The 17623-nt window shown below is 45.8% G+C and overlaps 1 protein-coding gene across 2 annotated transcripts in view; it reads left to right on the top strand.

Annotated features, from left to right (window-relative positions):
* kdm5a (lysine demethylase 5A) overlaps window positions 1-17623 on the top strand; it is a 241156-nt gene that overhangs the window by 160202 nt on the left and 63331 nt on the right. For both annotated transcript variants that reach the window (XM_067999950.1, XM_067999951.1), the window contains exon 18: window positions 2097-2211. In XM_067999950.1, the coding sequence (XP_067856051.1) occupies window positions 2097-2211 (115 nt within the window). The remainder of the gene's footprint in view (window positions 1-2096; window positions 2212-17623) is intronic.

Here is a 17623-nt window from a genome sequence, read left to right as displayed (position 1 = left end):
AGACGTCCAGTTTTTGGTCATTCTACTTGTTGCTCACGACTTCCCAAGATTCTCTCGGTCAGGTATCCATTGCCATTATACCTGGTATCTATATGGAGTGCTCCTCGCAAGTTCACCAGACGTAACTGCTTGAATTGGTCAAAACTTACAACAGTGATTTCAGCACATGTGTTTTGACAGTGCAGGTTGAGCCTGCCTCCTCAATTCTGTGAGTTTGCTGTGGCTCATATGGTGTGTAAGGGATGTCCAAATGATAAAGAAAATAAGCTTATCTACTTTTGTAGAGTCTTAGTAATTCTTCGAATGATGCATCCCCTAACAGACCATGATCTGTTTTATCCCAACAAGTCCTGCTGGAGTCCCTGTTTTATGGTTACTGAAGACAGTGGGAAGAAGGGGAGGTCAATGGTCAATGACATAAGGACAAGAAATGACTTCCCACATCCAATCAAGATTGGATTAAGTTTCTATGATGTGTGGGGTCAAGTTGTTCAAATCATAACAAAGACATTACAAAGTCATTGGTCTTATTTTATTTTTGGTGAGTGACCTGCAGTAGCCTGACCACCCAAAAGACACTCACCATCAGCTCCTAACTCCTCTGTCGAGTGCGTACGGCATGTTTGTTAGAGAAACTGCTGCATGCTAGCTAGGGTGGTGCACTTTCCTGGTTGGCCTTCCATGGGAGAGTGCAGTCTGTTGCAGGAGCACGCGTGAGCTTTTAAGTGCTGTTCTGATTGAGTTAATTGCATGAATATGGGGTGGGCAAGCTCCAGTGATAGCCCTGCTTCCAGTGCTGAGCTGTATATGAGGAAGGTGAGTGCTACAACACTTGTTTTATTTGAAAAACCCACTGAGAGAAACTACTGATTCGCCAGTGGAGAATAAAACAAACTGCGACTTCTTGACTCTTGGAAGCCTGCCATACTCCCAACAGTGCTTTCAAAAGGAACTGAGCACATCATTAAAATCGTTAACACTTTGCTGCCGCGACACTTCCAGCTCCAAACCACGCATTGAGTGATAACTATTAATGAAAAGCGCAGTATGATCTACTCTTGGAGCAAGTCCTGAGTGGAGGGAAGGTCATGCTGCCAAAAGTGGGAGGCGTATATCAGCCACGTGCTCCTGCTATTTGAGCTTGCAATGCTATTTGCTTTACTCCCAAATGGCAGATCAGCTGTTCCTGTCTGAGGATATTTTGGTGGTGACAGTTCTTCATTAATAAGCTCAATTCATTTCTCTGTTGCTCTGTGCTAGGATTGGGAGGGATCAGATTGGGCGCAGCCACTGTTTTGAATGAGAATTCGAACCTGCTTAGTGGGTTGTATGAAATTCCAAAGTGAGCTGATATGGCCTTTGAATTGCAGATTGGACACCATTAAGCTTGGGAAATGTGTATCTTCTGCAGAAGTGAGGACAGAAATGGGGCATCTTCAAAAATTGTTTTCTCTTGTTGTATTCAGAGGCAGAATGAGAGAATTATCCAAGCATCAACAAAGATTCCGCTTAAGTTTCATTCTTAGTTATCGGTGTGTTGAACATAAAAGAAAGCTTATTGAATGTGTCATTGGAGCAGTTGCTTAAAGAACAAGTTGGGACTGCATGTTAGGTGAGGTGAAACACCCAGCCCATAGGTGCACAGTATCTGCTTGCTGCCATTGGAAAGAGATTTGTGAGGTGGGTAGAATCTTGGAAAGAGATACATAACAGGGAAGAGATGGAAATCAAAGCAGTTGCGAGAGTGGTATTCAGTAAACATATTGTGCAATTTACCTCCAATGAAATGAGCCAGGTCTTGCTCTAATTTTGATGATGTAAGTGCATGTGGCTGATGACCATTTATTGAGGCCAATAATCTGAATTTCCATGTCTCCTACATGCTGGTGCCAGCAACATTCTCGAGTGCAGCCTGCAGATAAAGGCTTGGCCAGGTGAGGGTGGGTTGGGTTGCAGGAAGCCATGGGCCAAATTATGAGTGTTGCTGTTTATGGAAAAGGCTGACATTTCTACAAACCAGAAAACCCTTCAAGTAAATCACAACATTTTGAATACAAACTTGTGATAATTGCCTTTATTTTATTGCTGTATTTTAGACATAAACCAGAAGGTGGGAAGACTCGGACAAAGCTAACTGTCCACGAGTTGAAAGCATTTGTGCACCAGCTGTACAGCCTGCCATGTGTCATCAGCCAAACTCGACTGGCTAAGGTAAGCATCCAGCAAATGCAGCTGTCAGTGTATCAGCACACACACTTGACCAAGGGTAATTGGATTGCAGTTGCTTTGAACATTAGCTGATGCAGCATGCTGTCCAATTCCAATCTGCCAAACAGGTCTCTTCAGACACAACAGGAGAGGATATCACACAAGAATATAGTCAAGGTTTTAGTGGATTTGTACCTATTCTATTCTGATGGGTGTAACAGCCATTCTGTAAAGTAATTTTTGCCTAAACCCACCTAAGCTGTTTCCATCCAAAATTAAAAGAAAAGATATCGAAAGGACTCACAGTAAATACATGGTTTAAGAAGCATTGCTAATTCAGATTAATGGAATAAATGTCTGGATGCTCCAGATAGCTCGGTCCATTTTTGGGTCATTACCTTTTTGTACCTGCTGCCTGAAGGGCAAATGATGAACCATCCTGCAGTACACACCTCGGCCTCCAAACCAGGAGTGTGGACACATGGCCAGAATGTGGGCCTTGTGCTTTCCACTGAGCATAATATTTTGGGTATTGTCATGAGTTTGGAGACTAAAATGATGGGAAGGGCATGGTCCTGATAGTATTTGGAAGGGCATCCCAGGTCTGGCAGCTCTCGTTTGTGACTTCTGAAGAGTTAGAAATCCCTCTCTGTTGGATCCTCTGTCAGATCCGCCCCCTCCTCTGTGTAAACACACGAGCTGACCCTGACTTCCCTCTCACTGAAGCACCTGTTCACCTGTCTCACTGGATTGTTCCTCCTGACCATAGTCTTTCTTTATCTGCTGCGTCCTACCTTGGCTTTCATCACTTTTTAATACTTGGCTATTCTCTGAGTGCTTTCCCTGCAGCCCTGAATCTTATGTTTGCTGCCCCTCCCTCTTCTCTACAGCCTCAGATGAATTTTCAGCTTTCCCTGTATAGCCGGCAAAACTCACTTCACTCACCGCTGCCTGCTCTTTATGCCTTGCTACCTTGCGTTCTAAACTCCTATCCAGTCCTCTGCTTCTCTTCTCTATCTATCTCCAAGCCTAACTTCTGTCCAACTGAAACTTCTCTATCCATCAATAACAATAACTTGTATTTATATTGTGCCTTCGCCCTAGAAAAATATCCCAAAACAGTTCACTGCTGCATGAGGAAAAACAGATTCTGAGTCAAAGAAGGCAACATTAGTGGGGTGAGCAAAAGCTTGGTCAAAGAGGTGGGTTTTTAGGCAGGTTATAAAGATGGAGAGGTCTAAGGGATTTCCAGAGCATGGCTGCTAATGGGGAGAGGGGGATGCATAAGAAGCTGCAGTCAGAAGAAGCGAGAGTTTGGGTGGGCAGAGGAAGTTATAGATAGGGAGAGACGAAGCCACGGAACGATTTGAATTTCCAGTTGAAGATGTTGTGGGAACATGAGTTGATTATGAAGGACAGAGCTGATGGACAAGCGGGACGACTTGTTGGATCAGCTGAAGTTTACAGAAGATGGGAGGTTGGCCAGGAGACAAAGGCTGAATTAATGACCGTGGTGGAGACGGGCGATGTTACGAGGCTGGAAGTAGGCGGACTTAGTGATGGAGAAGATACGGGGTCAGAAGCTTAGCTTGGAGTTGAACAGGATGCCGAAGTTGCAAACAATCTTGATCCTGAGGTAGCAAGAAGAGGAATGGATTTGGTGGCAAGGGTACAGAGTTTGTAGTGAGTTTTTTTTACATATTCATTCTCGAGACATGGACTTCGGCAGTGAGGCTAGCATTTATTGCCCTTCTGCAATTGCCCTGAGAAGATGGCGGTGGGTCTTTTTTTTGAGAGGGCAGTTAAGTCAACCATCTCGCATATGGGCAAGACTGGGTAAGGACAGCAGGTTTCCTTCCCTAAAGGACATTGCTGTTGGGTTTTTACGACAATCTGACCGTTTCATGGTCACTTTTATTAGTCGTTTTTTTTTCTTTAGTCCCAGGTATTTTTTAAACTGAATTCAAATTCTCAAATTGCCCTTCACAGCTTGAAGGAAAATGTGGTTTATCCAAAACTGGATGTCGGACAAGCAGTCTGACAACACGGGCAGTGGAGGGGTGGAGAGAGATGGTGGAGAGGTAGACCTGGGTGTCATTGGCATACATGTGGTAGGTGACACCGTGTTTGCAGATGTTGCGAAGGGACAGCATGAAGAGGAGGGGGTGAGGATGGATCCTTGGGGGATTGGTGTTAACAGTGTGGAGGTGGGAAGAGAAGCCTGAGATGGTAGGAGTGAAACCAAGTGGGGGCAGTTTCACCAAGTCTCTAATCCTGACACTCTGCTCCCACCTTGACTACCACACTTGGAGTCAGTCACATGGCAAGGATCAGAAGTACCTGCAAGAAATAAGATTTAAAAAAAGGAAGTTTAAGTGTGACAGATAAATATCACAGAAGGTGTGACAAGAAGCTGTTTCAGGACAAAAAATCTTGCCGTTTAAGAACGAAAGAACAAACTCGCATTTATATAGCAACTTCCATGTCTTCAGGATGTCCCAGAGTACTTCACGGCCAATGAAGTAATTTTGAAGAGCAGCCACTGTTTTAATGTAAGGGAATGTGGCAGCCAATTTGCTCACAGGAAGGTTCCACAAACAACCATGAGATTAAAAAAAAGATATTTAATTGCTTTGGTTAAGGGATAAATATTGACCAGGACTTAGAGGAAGTGTACGCTACATGCAAAACATTTAATGTATACATGATGTGGAGATGCCAGTGAAGGACTGGGGTGGACAAATTTAAGGAGTCACACAACACCAGGTTTTAGTCCAGCAGCTTTATTTGAAATCACAAGCTTTCGGAGCTTTGCTCCTTCATCAGGTGAAGTGAAGAGATGCATATAGGCACAGCATCTATAGTCAGAGAACAATGCCTGGTGATTACAGATAATCTTTCTAACTGCCCTTTATCACAACTCGGCAGAGAGATAATCACAGCAATCAAAGGAGTGAATGGTGTTCAAACGGGTTAGTCGGAAACATTACATCCAAGAATACGGAGGTGGGGTCACAAGGGGTCAAATGTAGCAGATGCTGGGGTTTGTATTAAAAACAGATAATTTTTTTTTGCTGGAAATCGCAGCAGGTCCGGCCGCATCTGTGTATGGAGAACAAGCCAACTACGACTTGAGTCTGGATGACTCTACGTCAGGTGGGGTTACATGTGGCGTGACGTGAACCCAAGATCCCGGTTGAGGCCGTCCTCATGGGTGCGGAACTTGGCTATCAATTTCTGCTCGACGATTTTGTGTTGTCGTGTGTCTCGAAGGCCGCCTTGGAGAACGTTTACCTGAAGATCGGAGGCTGAATGTCCTTGACTGCTGAAGTGTTCCCCGACTGGGAGGGAACCCTCCTGTTTGGCGATTGTTGCGTGGTGTCCGTTCATCCGTTGTCGCAGTGTCTGCATGGTCTCGCCGATGTACCATGCTCCGGGGCATCCTTTCCTGCAACGTATGAGGTAGACAACGTTGGCCGAGTCACAGGAGTATGAACCATGTACCTGGTGGGTGGTGTCCTCTCGTGTGATGGTGGTATCTGTGTCGATGATCTGGCATGTCTTGCAGAGGTTGCCGTGGCAGGGTTGTGTGGTGTCGTGGACGCTGTTCTCCTGAAAGTTGGGTAATTTGCTGCGAACGATGGTCTGTTTGAGGTCAGGTGGCTGTTTGAAGGCGAGTAGTGGAGGCGTGGGGATGGCCATAGCGAGGTGTTCGTCGTCATCGATGACATGTTGAAGGCTGCGGAGAACATGGTGTAGTTTCTCCGCTCCGGGGAAGTACTGGACGACGAAGGGTACTCTGTTGGTTGTGTCCCGTGTTTGTCTTCTGAGGAGGTCTATGCGATTTTTCGCTGTGGCCCGTCGGAACTGTCGATCGACGAGTCGAGCGTCATATCCCGTTCTTACGAAGGCGTCTTTCAGCATCTGTTGGTGTCCATCGCGTTCCTCCTCGTCTGAGCAGATCCTGTGTATTCGCAGGGCCTGTCCATAGGGGATGGCCTCTTTGACGTGGTTAGGGTGGAAGCTGGAGAAGTGGAGCATCGTGAGGTTGTCCGTGGGCTTGCAGTAGAGTGAGGTGCTGAGGTGCCCGTCTTTGATGGAGATTCGTGTGTCCAAGAATGAAATCGATTCTGAGGAGTAGTCCATGGTGAGTTTGAATCCTCAGAATCGGTTTCATTCTTGGACACACGAATCTCCATCAAAGACGGGCACCTCAGCACCTCACTCTACTGCAAGCCCACGGACAACCTCACGATGCTCCACTTCTCCAGCTTCCACCCTAACCACGTCAAAGAGGCCATCCCCTATGGACAGGCCCTGCGAATACACAGGATCTGCTCAGACGAGGAGGAACGCGATGGTCACCTACAGACGCTGAAAGACGCCCTCGTAAGAACAGGATATGACGCTCGACTCGTCGATCGACAGTTCCGACGGGCCACAGCGAAAAATCGCATAGACCTCCTCAGAAGACAAACACGGGACACAACCAACAGAGTACCCTTCGTCGTCCAGTACTTTCCCAGAGCGGAGAAACTACGCCATGTTCTCCGCAGCCTTCAACATGTCATCGATGACGACGAACACCTCGCTTAGGCCATCCCCACGCCTCCACTACTCGCCTTCAAACAGCCACCTGACCTCAAACAGACCATCGTTCGCAGCAAATTACCCAGCTTTCAGGAGAACAGCGTCCACGACACCACACAACCCTACCGCGACAACCTCTGCCAGACATGCCAGATCATCGACACAGATACCACAATCACACGAGAGGACACCACCCACCAGGTACATGGTTCATACTCCTGTGACTCGGCCAACGTTGTCTCCCTCATACGTTGCAGGAAAGGATGCCCCGGAGCATGGTACATCGGCGAGACCATGCAGACACTGCGAGAACGGATGAACGGACACCGTACAACAATCGCCAGGCAGGAGGGTTCCCTCCCAGTCGGGGAACACTTCAGCAGTCCAGGACATTCAGCCTCCGATCTTCGGGTAAGCGTTCTCCAAGGTGGCCTTCGAGACACACGACAACGCAAAATCGTCGAGCAGAAATTGATAGCCAAGTTCCACACCCATGAGGACGGCCTCAACCGGGATCTTGGGTTCATGTCACGCCACATGTAACACCACCTGACGTAGAGTCATCCAGACTCAAGTCGTAGTTGGCTTGTTCTCCATACACAGATGCGGCCGGACCTGCTGCGATTTCCAGCAAAAAAAAGTTATCTTTTTAATACAAACCCCAGCATCTGCTACATTTGACCCCTTGTGACCCCACCTCAGTATTCTTGGATGTAATGTTCCCTGACTAACCTGTTTGAACACCATTCACTCCTTTGATGGCTGTGATTATCTCTCTGCCGAGGTGTGATAAAGGGCAGTTGGAAAGATTATCTGTACTCACCAGGCATTGTTGTCTGACTATATATGCTGTGCCTATATGCATCTCTTCACTTCACCTGATGAAGGAGCAAAGCTCCGAAAGCTTGTGATTTCAAATAAAGCTGTTGGACTATAACCTGGTGTTGTGTGACTCCTTACACTTAATGTATACATGTGTGTTGTGGATGGCCAGTGGGGTTGCTCATGGTAAGTTGGATGATGCGCTGTTTTGTAAGGACAGAAGAGTTATACCATGTAATGTACAATATTTCATTCAGCTTCATGGAGCTGTTGTTCTATTTTTAAAAAATTGTCGGGGTGTGGGCGACGTGGACAAGGCTCTATTTATTGCCCATCCCTAGTTGCCCTGAGAAGGTGGTGGTAGGCCTTCTTCTTGAACTACTGCAGTCCGTGTGGTGAAGGTGTTCCCACAATGGTGTTAGGTAGGGAATTCCAGGATATTGATCCAGTGACGATACAGGAACAGTTGTGTCAGGATGCTGTGTGACTTGGGGAGAACTTGAGGTGAAGGTGTTCCCACGACATTGCTGCTCTTGTCTTAGTGGTGGAGGTCGCAGGGGAGGGAGGTGCTGTTGAAGTAACCTTGGTGAGTTACAGAAATACATAGAAGTTACAACACGGAAACAGGCCACTCAGCCAAACCGGTCCGTCTCTGGGTTTACCCTCCACACGAGCAAATAGTTCTAGTCACATTTACCGACCCTGTTCCCATTTCCCTTCAACCTTTTTCCTTCTTTCTCCTTTCCAATCTAATCTTGAATGTTGGCACAGTTTCTGCCTGTAACCCCTAACCCGGGAGGTGAATTCCACAGCTTGTGAGATGGATGGCAGGAGGCTGAAAGATGGCAAAACCCTTTTTTTTAAAAAAAGGGAAATTAAATTTGAAGTGTCAAAAACGTTTTTTAAAAAAGCAAAATTTTAAACTGAAGAGAAACCATGATTGCGGACAGTCTCCTGAAACTTTCCTTAAATGCAGACGGACTGGAGCTTTTAAAGCAGTTGCATGCGTGACTGACAGTGACCTTAGTAACGAGAAGTCCCAGCGAGATGCCACCTAGATGCATGCTAGAAATGGTGACACCCCAATAAGGGATGCACAACATCAGTAGCACATTTAATATATTCAATAGATGCAACAGTAATTCAGATGCCCAGACATATCATGCAGTACAACCCACCAGAGACTCCAAAGAAAGAAGGACGGAACTTGCATTTATATATCGCCTTCACGACCTCAGGACATCACCAAGCACTTCATAGCCAATGAATTATCTGCTGCTGTGCATCCTGTGGATCATAAATTCTGCAGCCACGGTGCACCGAGGTAATGAGCCCAGTGGCAGGGGTGCTGATCGAATTTACTGCTTTGCCCTGGATGCTGTTTAGCTCCTTAAACATTGTTGCAGTTTTACCCATCCAGGTATTCTATCACACTTCCGACTTGAGCTTTGTAAATGGTGGAGAGACTTTGAGCAGCCGAGTCTCCACTGTTTGTAACTGCTCCCCAAATACAGTTACTCAGCACTTCCCATGGGGGACCCCGCACTCTTCTCCAAGTTGTCAATGTAGGCTTCCAGGGCCTCCAAAGCTGACTGGTATGTTCTGCCTCCATAGAGATGGAGCGGTGAGATTGGGTGGAGTCATGAGACTGATTAGAGCTGCTCAGATAAGAACATAAGAACATAAGAAATAGGAGCAGGAGTAGGCCAATCGGCCCCTCGAGCCTGCTCCGCCATTCAATAAGATCATGGCTGATCTGATTCTAACCTCAAATCTAAATTCATGTCCAATTTCCTGCCCGCTCCCCGTAACCCCTAATTCCCTTTACTTCCAGGAAACTGTCGATTTCTGTTTTAAACTCGTTTAATGATGTAGCTTCCTGGGGCAGCAAATTCCACAGACCTACCACCCTCTGAGTGAAGAAGTTTCTCCTCATCTCAGTTTTGAAAGAGCAGTCCCTTATTCTAAGATTATGCCCCCTAGTTCTCGTTTCACCCATCCTTGGGAACATCCTCACCGCATCCACCCGATCAAGCCCCTTCACAATCTTATATGTTTCAATAAGATCGCCTCTCATTCTTCTGAACTCCAATGAGTAGAGTCCCAATCTACTCCACCTCTCCTCATATGTCCGCCCCCTCATCCCCGGGATTAACCGAGTGAACCTTCTTTGTACTGCCTCGAGAGCAAGTATGTCTTTTCTTAAGTATGGAGACCAAAACTGTATGCAGTATTCCAGGTGCGGTCTCACCAATACCTTATATAACTGCAGCAATACCTCCCTGTTTTTATATTCTATCCCCCGAGCAATAAAAGCCAACATTCCGTTGGCCTTCTTGATCACCTGCTGCACCTGCATACTAACCTTTTGATCTTCTTGCACTAGGACCCCCAGATCCCTTTGTACTGCAGTACTTTCCAGTTTCTCGCCTTTAAGATAATGACTTGCTCTCTGATTTTTTCCTGCCAAACCTCACTGGTCAATAATCTGGATATGGTCGATTCAGGAGAATAGAAGTCCCACTCCATTGCTAATGCCAATCGTTGACATTACATCCTGCGGCTTCCTCAGATAATGAAGCAGTCCATGCCTGCAGGCAAAAAGACCTGGACAACATTCAGGCTTAGACTGATAAATAGCAAGTAACATTTGCATCACACAAGTGCCAGGCAATTATCATCTCCAACAATTGAGAGTCTAATAACTTCCCCATGACATTCAATGGCATTACCATCGTCGAATCATAGAATGGTTACAGCACAGAAGGAGGCCATTCAGCCCGTTGAGTCTCCGCAAGAGCAATCCAGCTAGACCCACACCCCCGCCCTATCCCCGTAGCCCTGCAAATTTCTTCCCTTCAAGTACTTATCCAGTTCCCTTTTGAAGGCCATGATTGAATCTGCCTCCACCACTCCCTCAGGCAGTGCATTCCAGATCATAACCACTCGCTGCGTACAAAAGTTTTTCCTTATGTCGCCTTTGGTTCTTTTGCCAATCACCTTACATCTGTGTCCTCTGGTTCTCGACCCTTCTGCCAACGGGAGCAGCTTCTCTCTATCTACTCTGTCTAGACCCCTCATGATTTTGAACACCTCAATCAAATCTCCTCTGTTCCAAGGGGAGCAACCCCAGCTTCTCCAGTCTATCCACGTGACTGAAGTCCCTCATCCCTGGAATCATTCCAGTAAATCTTTTCTGCACCCTCTCTAAGACCTTCGCATCCTTCCTAAAGTACGGTGCCCAGAACTAGACACAATGCTCCAGTTGTGGCCGAACGAGTGTTTTATAAAGGTTCATCATAACTACCTTGCTTTTGTACTCTATGCCTTTATTTATAAAGCCCAGGGTCCCGTATGCTTTTTTAACCATTTTCTCAACCTGCCCTGCCACCTTCAACGATTTGTGCACATACACCCCCAGATCTCTCTGTTCCTGTTCCCCTTTTAGAGTTGTGCCCTCTAGTTTATATTGCCTCTCCTCGTTCTTCGTACCAAAATGTATCACTTCACACTTCTCTGCGTTAAATTTCATCTGCCATGTGTCCGCCCATTCCATCAGCCTGTCTATGTCCTCTTGAAGTCTATCACTATCCTCCTCTCTATTCACTACACTTCCAAGTTTTGTGTCATCTACAAATTTTGAAATTGTGTCCTGTACTCCCAAGTCCAAGTCATTAATATATATCAAGAAAATCAGTGGTCCCAGCCCCGACCCCTGGGGATCACCACTGTACACCTCTCTCCAGTCCGAAAAACAACCATTCACCACTACTCTGTTTCCTGTCACTTAGCCAATTTCGTATCCATGCTGCCACTGCCCCTTTTATTCCATAGGCTTCAATTTTGCTGACAAGCCTATTATGTGGCACTTTATCAAACGCCTTTTTGATGTCCATATACACAACATCAACCGCATTGCCCTCATCGACCCTCTATCACCTTATCAAAAAACTCTATCAAGTTAGTTAAACAACTTGCCTTTAACAAATCCATGCTGATGAATCCCCCATCATCAATTTCCTGGGGGTCACCGTTGACCAGAAACTCAACTGGACCAGCCACATAAATGCTGTGGCTACTAGAGCAGGTCAGAGGCTGGGTATACTGTGGCAAGTGGCTCACCTCCTGACTCCCCAAAGCCTTTCCACCATCTACAAGGCACAAGTCAGGAGTGATGGAATACTCTCCACTTGCCTGGATGAGTGCAGCTCCAACAACACTCAAGGAGCTCGACACCATCCAGGACAAAACAGCCTGCTTGATTGGCACCCCATCCAACACCCTAAACATTCACTCCCTCCACCACCGGCACACTGTGGCAGCAGTGTGTACCATCCACAGGATGTACTGCAGCAACTCTCCAGGGCGTCTTCAACAGCACCTCCCAAACCAGTCACGGTCACCTCTACCATCTAGAAAGACAAGGGCAGCAGGTGAATGGGAACACCATAACCTCCAAGTTCCCCTCCAAGTCACACACTATCCTGACTTGGACATATATCGCCGTTCCTTCATCGCCGCTGGGTCAAAATCCTGGAACTCCCTACCCAACAGCATTGTGGGAGTACCTTCACCACACGGACTACAGCGGTTCAAGAAGAAGGCCCATCACCATCTTCTCAAGGTGATCTTACTAGCAACATCCATATCCCAAGGTTAAATTTTAAAACGTGAAATGGCTCTCGTGGTCGGAGGCTAATCATTGCCACCTCACGGCATCAGTGCAGGAACTCCTGAGCCCAATCACCTTCAGCTGCTTCATCAATGACCTTCCCTCCACCACGACAGAAGGGAGTCTTTTCCCTTATAATTGCACTGTGTTCAGCTCCATTCACAACTCCTTCAGTAATGAATCATAGAATCTAACAGCACAGAAGGAGGCTATTCAGCCCATCATGCCTGTGCTGGCTATTTGAAATAGCTATCCAATTAGTCCCACTCCCCTGCTCTTTTCTCACAGATTTTTACTTTTCAAGTATTTATCCAATTTCCTTTTGAAAGTTACTATTGAATCTGCTTCCACCGCCCTTTCAGGCAGTGCATGAAGCAGCACATGCCAGTGTACAACAGGACCTGGGTAATATCCAGTCCTGGGCTGACAAATGGCAGGCAACATTCACACCACACTACTATCAAGTAATGACCATCGCGAACAAGAGAAAGCCCAGCCATCTCCCCTGAATTTCAAGCCATCACCATCACCAAGTCCCTACTATTATCATCTGGGTGGACACTGTTGACCAGAAGCTATCTGGAATGGTCAACAATGTAAATGCAATTGGAGGGCAAAGACTAGGTACTCTGCAACGAGTGGATGACCTTCTGGCTACGCATGTGAATGGAACTGAACACTGTGCAATCATCAGCAAACAGCCCCACTTCTGACCTTATGATGGAGGGAAGGTCATTGATGAAGCAGCTGAAGATGGTTGGGCCAAGGACACTGCCCTGAGGAACTCCTGCAGCAATGTCCTGGGGCTGAGATGATTGGCCTCCAGCAACCACTACCATCTTCCTTTGTGCTAGGTATGACTCCAGCCACTGGAGAGTTTTCCCCCTGATCCCCATTTTCTTCAGTTTTACTAGGGCTTTTTGGTGTCACACTCGGTCAAATGCTGCCTTGATGTTAAGGGCGGCAGTCACTCTCACCTCACCTGGAATTCAACTCTTTTGTTCAAGACAAAATGTGTGGACCAAGGCTGTAATGAGGTCTGGAGCCAAGTAGTCCTGGCGGAACCCAAACTGTGTATCTGTGAGCAGATTATTGGTGCATAGTTGTCGCTTGATAGCACTGTTGACGACTCCTTCCATCACTTTGCTGACGATTGAGAGCAGGCTGATAGGACGGTAATTGGCCGTGTTGGATTTATCATAGAATGATACAGCACACAAGGAGGTAATTCAGCCCATTGTGCCTGTGCCGGCTCTTTGAAAGAACTATCCAATTAGTCCCATTCTCCTGCTCTTTCCCCATAGCACTGTAAATTTTTTCCCTTCCAGTTTTTATCCAATTCCACTCTGAAAGTTATTATTGAACCTGCTTCCACCACCCTTTTAGGCAGTTCATTCCAGATCATTGCAACTTACTGCGTAAAAAATGTTTCCTCATATCGCCTCTGGCTCTTTTGCCGATCACCTTAAATCTGTGTCCTTTGGTTACAGACCCTTCTGCCACTGGAAACAGTTTCTCCTTATTTACTCTATCAAAACCGTTCATGATTTTGAACACCTCTATCAAATCTCCCCTTAACCTTCTCTGTTCTAAGGAGAACAACCCCAGCTTCTCCACTCTCTCCACATAACTGAAGTTCCTCATCCCTGGTACCATTCTAGTAAATCTCTTTTGCCCCCTCTCCAAGGCCTTGACATCCTTCCTGAAATGTGGTGCCCAGAATTGGACACAACACTACGGCTGAAGCCTTACCAGTGATTTAGAACATAACTTCCTTGCTTTTGTACTCCATGCCTCTATTTATAAAGCCAAGGATCTTGTATGCTTTTTTAACAGCCTTATTAACTTGCCCTGCTTCAAAGGTTTGTATATGTAAACTCCCATGTCTCTCTGTTCCTACACCCCCTTTAAAATTGTACCATTTAGTTTATATTGCCTCTCCTCATTCTTCCTACCAAAATGAATCACTTCACATTTCTCTGCATTAAATTTCATCTGCCATGTGTCTGCCCATTTCACCAGTCCTCCTGTACTCTGTTACTATCCTCTTCACTGTTCACTACATTTCCGAGTTTCGTGTCATCTGCAAACTTCGCAGTTATACCCTCTCTACCCAAGTCCAGGTCATTAATATGTATCAAAAAGAGCAGTGGTCCTAATACTGACCCCTGGGGAACACCACTGTAAACTTCCCTCCAGTCTGAAAAACAACCGCTCACCACTACTCTGTTTTCTGTACCCCAGCCAATTTTATATCCACAATGCCACTACCCCTTTAATCCCATGGGCTCCCATTTTGTTAACAAGTCTATCATGTAGTACTTTAGCCAATGCCTTTTGAAAGTCCATATACACAAATCAACTGCACTACCCTCATCAACCCTCTCCATTACTTCATCAAAGAACTCAATCAAGTCAAATAAGATTTGCCTTTAACAAATCTGTGCTGGCTGTCATTTATTAATCCATGTTTTTCCAAGCGACTATTAATTTTATCCTGGATTATTGTGTCTCAAAGTTTCCCCACCACCAATGTTAGGCTGACTTTCCTGTAATTGCCGGGTTTATCCCTCTCCCCTTTTTGAACAGGGGTGTAACATTTGCAATCCTCCAGTCCTCCGGCACTATCACCATATCTAAGAAGGATTGGAAGATTGTGCCCAGAGCCTCCACAATTTCCACCCTTCCCTCAGTAACCGAGGATGCATCCCATCTGGACCGGGTGACTTTTCTACTTTGAGCACTGCTAATCTATTAAGTCCCTCCTCTTTATTTTTATCCTATCCAATTTCCCTACTACCTCCTCCTTTACTGTGACATTGGCAGCATCCTCTTTGTTGAAGACAGATGCAAAGGACTCATTTATTGCTTCCAGCCATGCCCTGTGCCTCCAGCCTCCACAAGAAGATCTCCTTTTTGGTCTCTAATCGGTCCCACCCTTCTTTTGACTATCCTTTTACTATTTATATGTTTATAAAAGATTTTTGGGTTCCCTTTTATATTAACCGCTAATCTTTTTTCACGTGTTCCCTCTGCCTCCCACCCCCCTTATTTTCTTTTTTCCGTTCTCTCTGTCCTTTCTGTATTCTGCTTGATTCTCTGCTGTATTATGAATCTGACGTAGGAACATAGGAACAGGAGTAGGCCATTCAGCCCCTCGTGCCCGCTCCGCCATTTGATAAGATCACGGCTGATCTGTGATCCTGCCTTTGGCCCATATCCCTTAATACCTTTGGTTGCCAAAAAGCTATCTATCTCACATTTATCATAAGTCTCCGTTTTCTGTTTAATTTTACTTTTTATATCTTTAGTCATCTCGGGAGCTCTTGCGTTAATGCCCTTCCTTTCCCCCTGATAGGAATGTGTCTAGTCTGTATCCAAACTATCTCCTCTCTGAAAGCCTCCCATTGCTCATTTACTATTTTACCCGATAATCTTTGTTTCCATTCCACCTGGGGCAGATCTCTCTTCAGCTCGCTGAAATTAGCCCTCCTCCAGTTGAGTATCTTCACCTTAGATTGTTTGTTGTTCTTTTCCATAACTATTCTAAACCAAATTATAATTGTGATCACTGTTTCCCATATGCTGCCACACTGAAACATACTCCACTTGCCCAGTACTAGATCCAAGCACTGCTTCCTTCCTCAATGGGCTCGAAACACACTGATCAAGAAAATTCTCCTGCCCACACTTCAGGAATTCCACCCCCTCCTTGCCCTATACACTGTTTTTCCCCAGTCTATATTAGGTTAATTGAAGCCCCCCATTACCACGACTCTATTGTTTTCACATCTTTGTTACATCTAAGTTATGTCAGAATGTTGAGTTTAATTGGTAATAGAACAGCGGTTGAAGTTGTTCAGAGTTTAATTTTTACTTGGTCGTGAAACATCAGAGATAGGACTGTGTTCATCAGGTTGAGACTGGAGGTTAGAAGTGCAGGTCACAAACAAACAGCAGTATGATTCCTTTTAATTAGGTTTCTGATTTTTAGAAACTTCATTTTACTATTTGTTTGGAAAGATGCCTGGCTGTTGCATGACAAATCTGTTGTCTGGAGGAGGATGGACTTGTGCTAGTTTTCATAGGGTCACTGTAAGGGTGTGAAGCAGGCCGTGCAGTGTCCCAACAAATGAACACAATTTGAGATGCTGGTGGGCACAGGGGCACAGAAATGTTTTCAAAAAGCAAGTGGAGACAGGATTGCAGAAGTAAGGAAAATTTCCATCATTTTTTCAGTGTCCGAACATGCAGGACCATTGATATTTTATAGCTTGTATCATGTGAGACATTTCAGGGAGTGTTTCCTTTGTACCACTTCATCAAACACTCCCAGGGCAAGTACAGCATGGGTTAGGTGCAGAATAAAGCTCCCTCTACACTGATCCATCAAACACTCCCAGGGCAGGTACAGCACGGGTTAGATACAGAGTAAAGCTCCCTCTACACTGTCCCATCAAACACTCCCAGGGCAGGTACCACACGGGTTAGATACAGAGTTAAGCTCCCTCTATACTGTCCCATCAAACACTCCCAGGGCAGGTACCACACGGGTTAGATACAGAGTAAAGCTCCCTCTATACTGTCCCATCAAACACTCCCAGGGCAGGTACCACACGGGTTAGATACAGAGTAAAGCTTCCTTCTTCAATGCACTGCAATGCAAATGGGTGGCGCCACTCGCCAGTCAGCACGGAACTTGAAGGGTGAGGTTGCTGTGTGGTGATTTGCTGAGGCAACGTGATTCCCAAGAGGAGGGAGGATTAATCTTCAAACTGTGTTGAGTGCTCTTGGCTTCAGCGCAGCTTTGGCTGAGGTCTGTGCGCAGATTGGCTGGTAATCTGAGGGTGAAAATAAAATCATTGGAGGTAAAAGGATAGGCCAAAAAAATCGTAGTATCATAGGTACAACACAGAAGGCTATTTGGCCCATCGTGCCTGTGCCGGCTCTTTGAAAGAGCTCTCCAATTAGTCCCACTCCCCTGCTCTTTTCACATAACCATGTATATTTTTTCTCTTCAAGTATTTATCCAATTCCCTTTTGAAAGTTATTATTGAATCTGCTTCCACCGCCCTTTCAGGCAGTGCATTCCAGATCATTACAACACTCTGCGTTAAAAAAATGTTTCCTCATATCGCCTCTGGTTCTTTTGCTGATCACCTTAAATCTGTGTCCTCTGGTTACCAACCCTTCTTCCACTGGAAACAGTTTCTGCTTATTTACTCTGTCAAAACCGTTCATGATTTTGAACACTTCTATCAAATCTCCCATTAACTTTCTCTGTTCTGAAGAGAACAACCCCAGCTTCTCCAGTCTTCCCATATAACTGAA

This window comes from Heptranchias perlo, chromosome 18 (genome assembly GCF_035084215.1).
Source record: "Heptranchias perlo isolate sHepPer1 chromosome 18, sHepPer1.hap1, whole genome shotgun sequence".
NCBI lineage: Eukaryota > Metazoa > Chordata > Chondrichthyes > Hexanchiformes > Hexanchidae > Heptranchias > Heptranchias perlo.
This window is presented reverse-complemented; position numbering and strand designations above follow the sequence as displayed.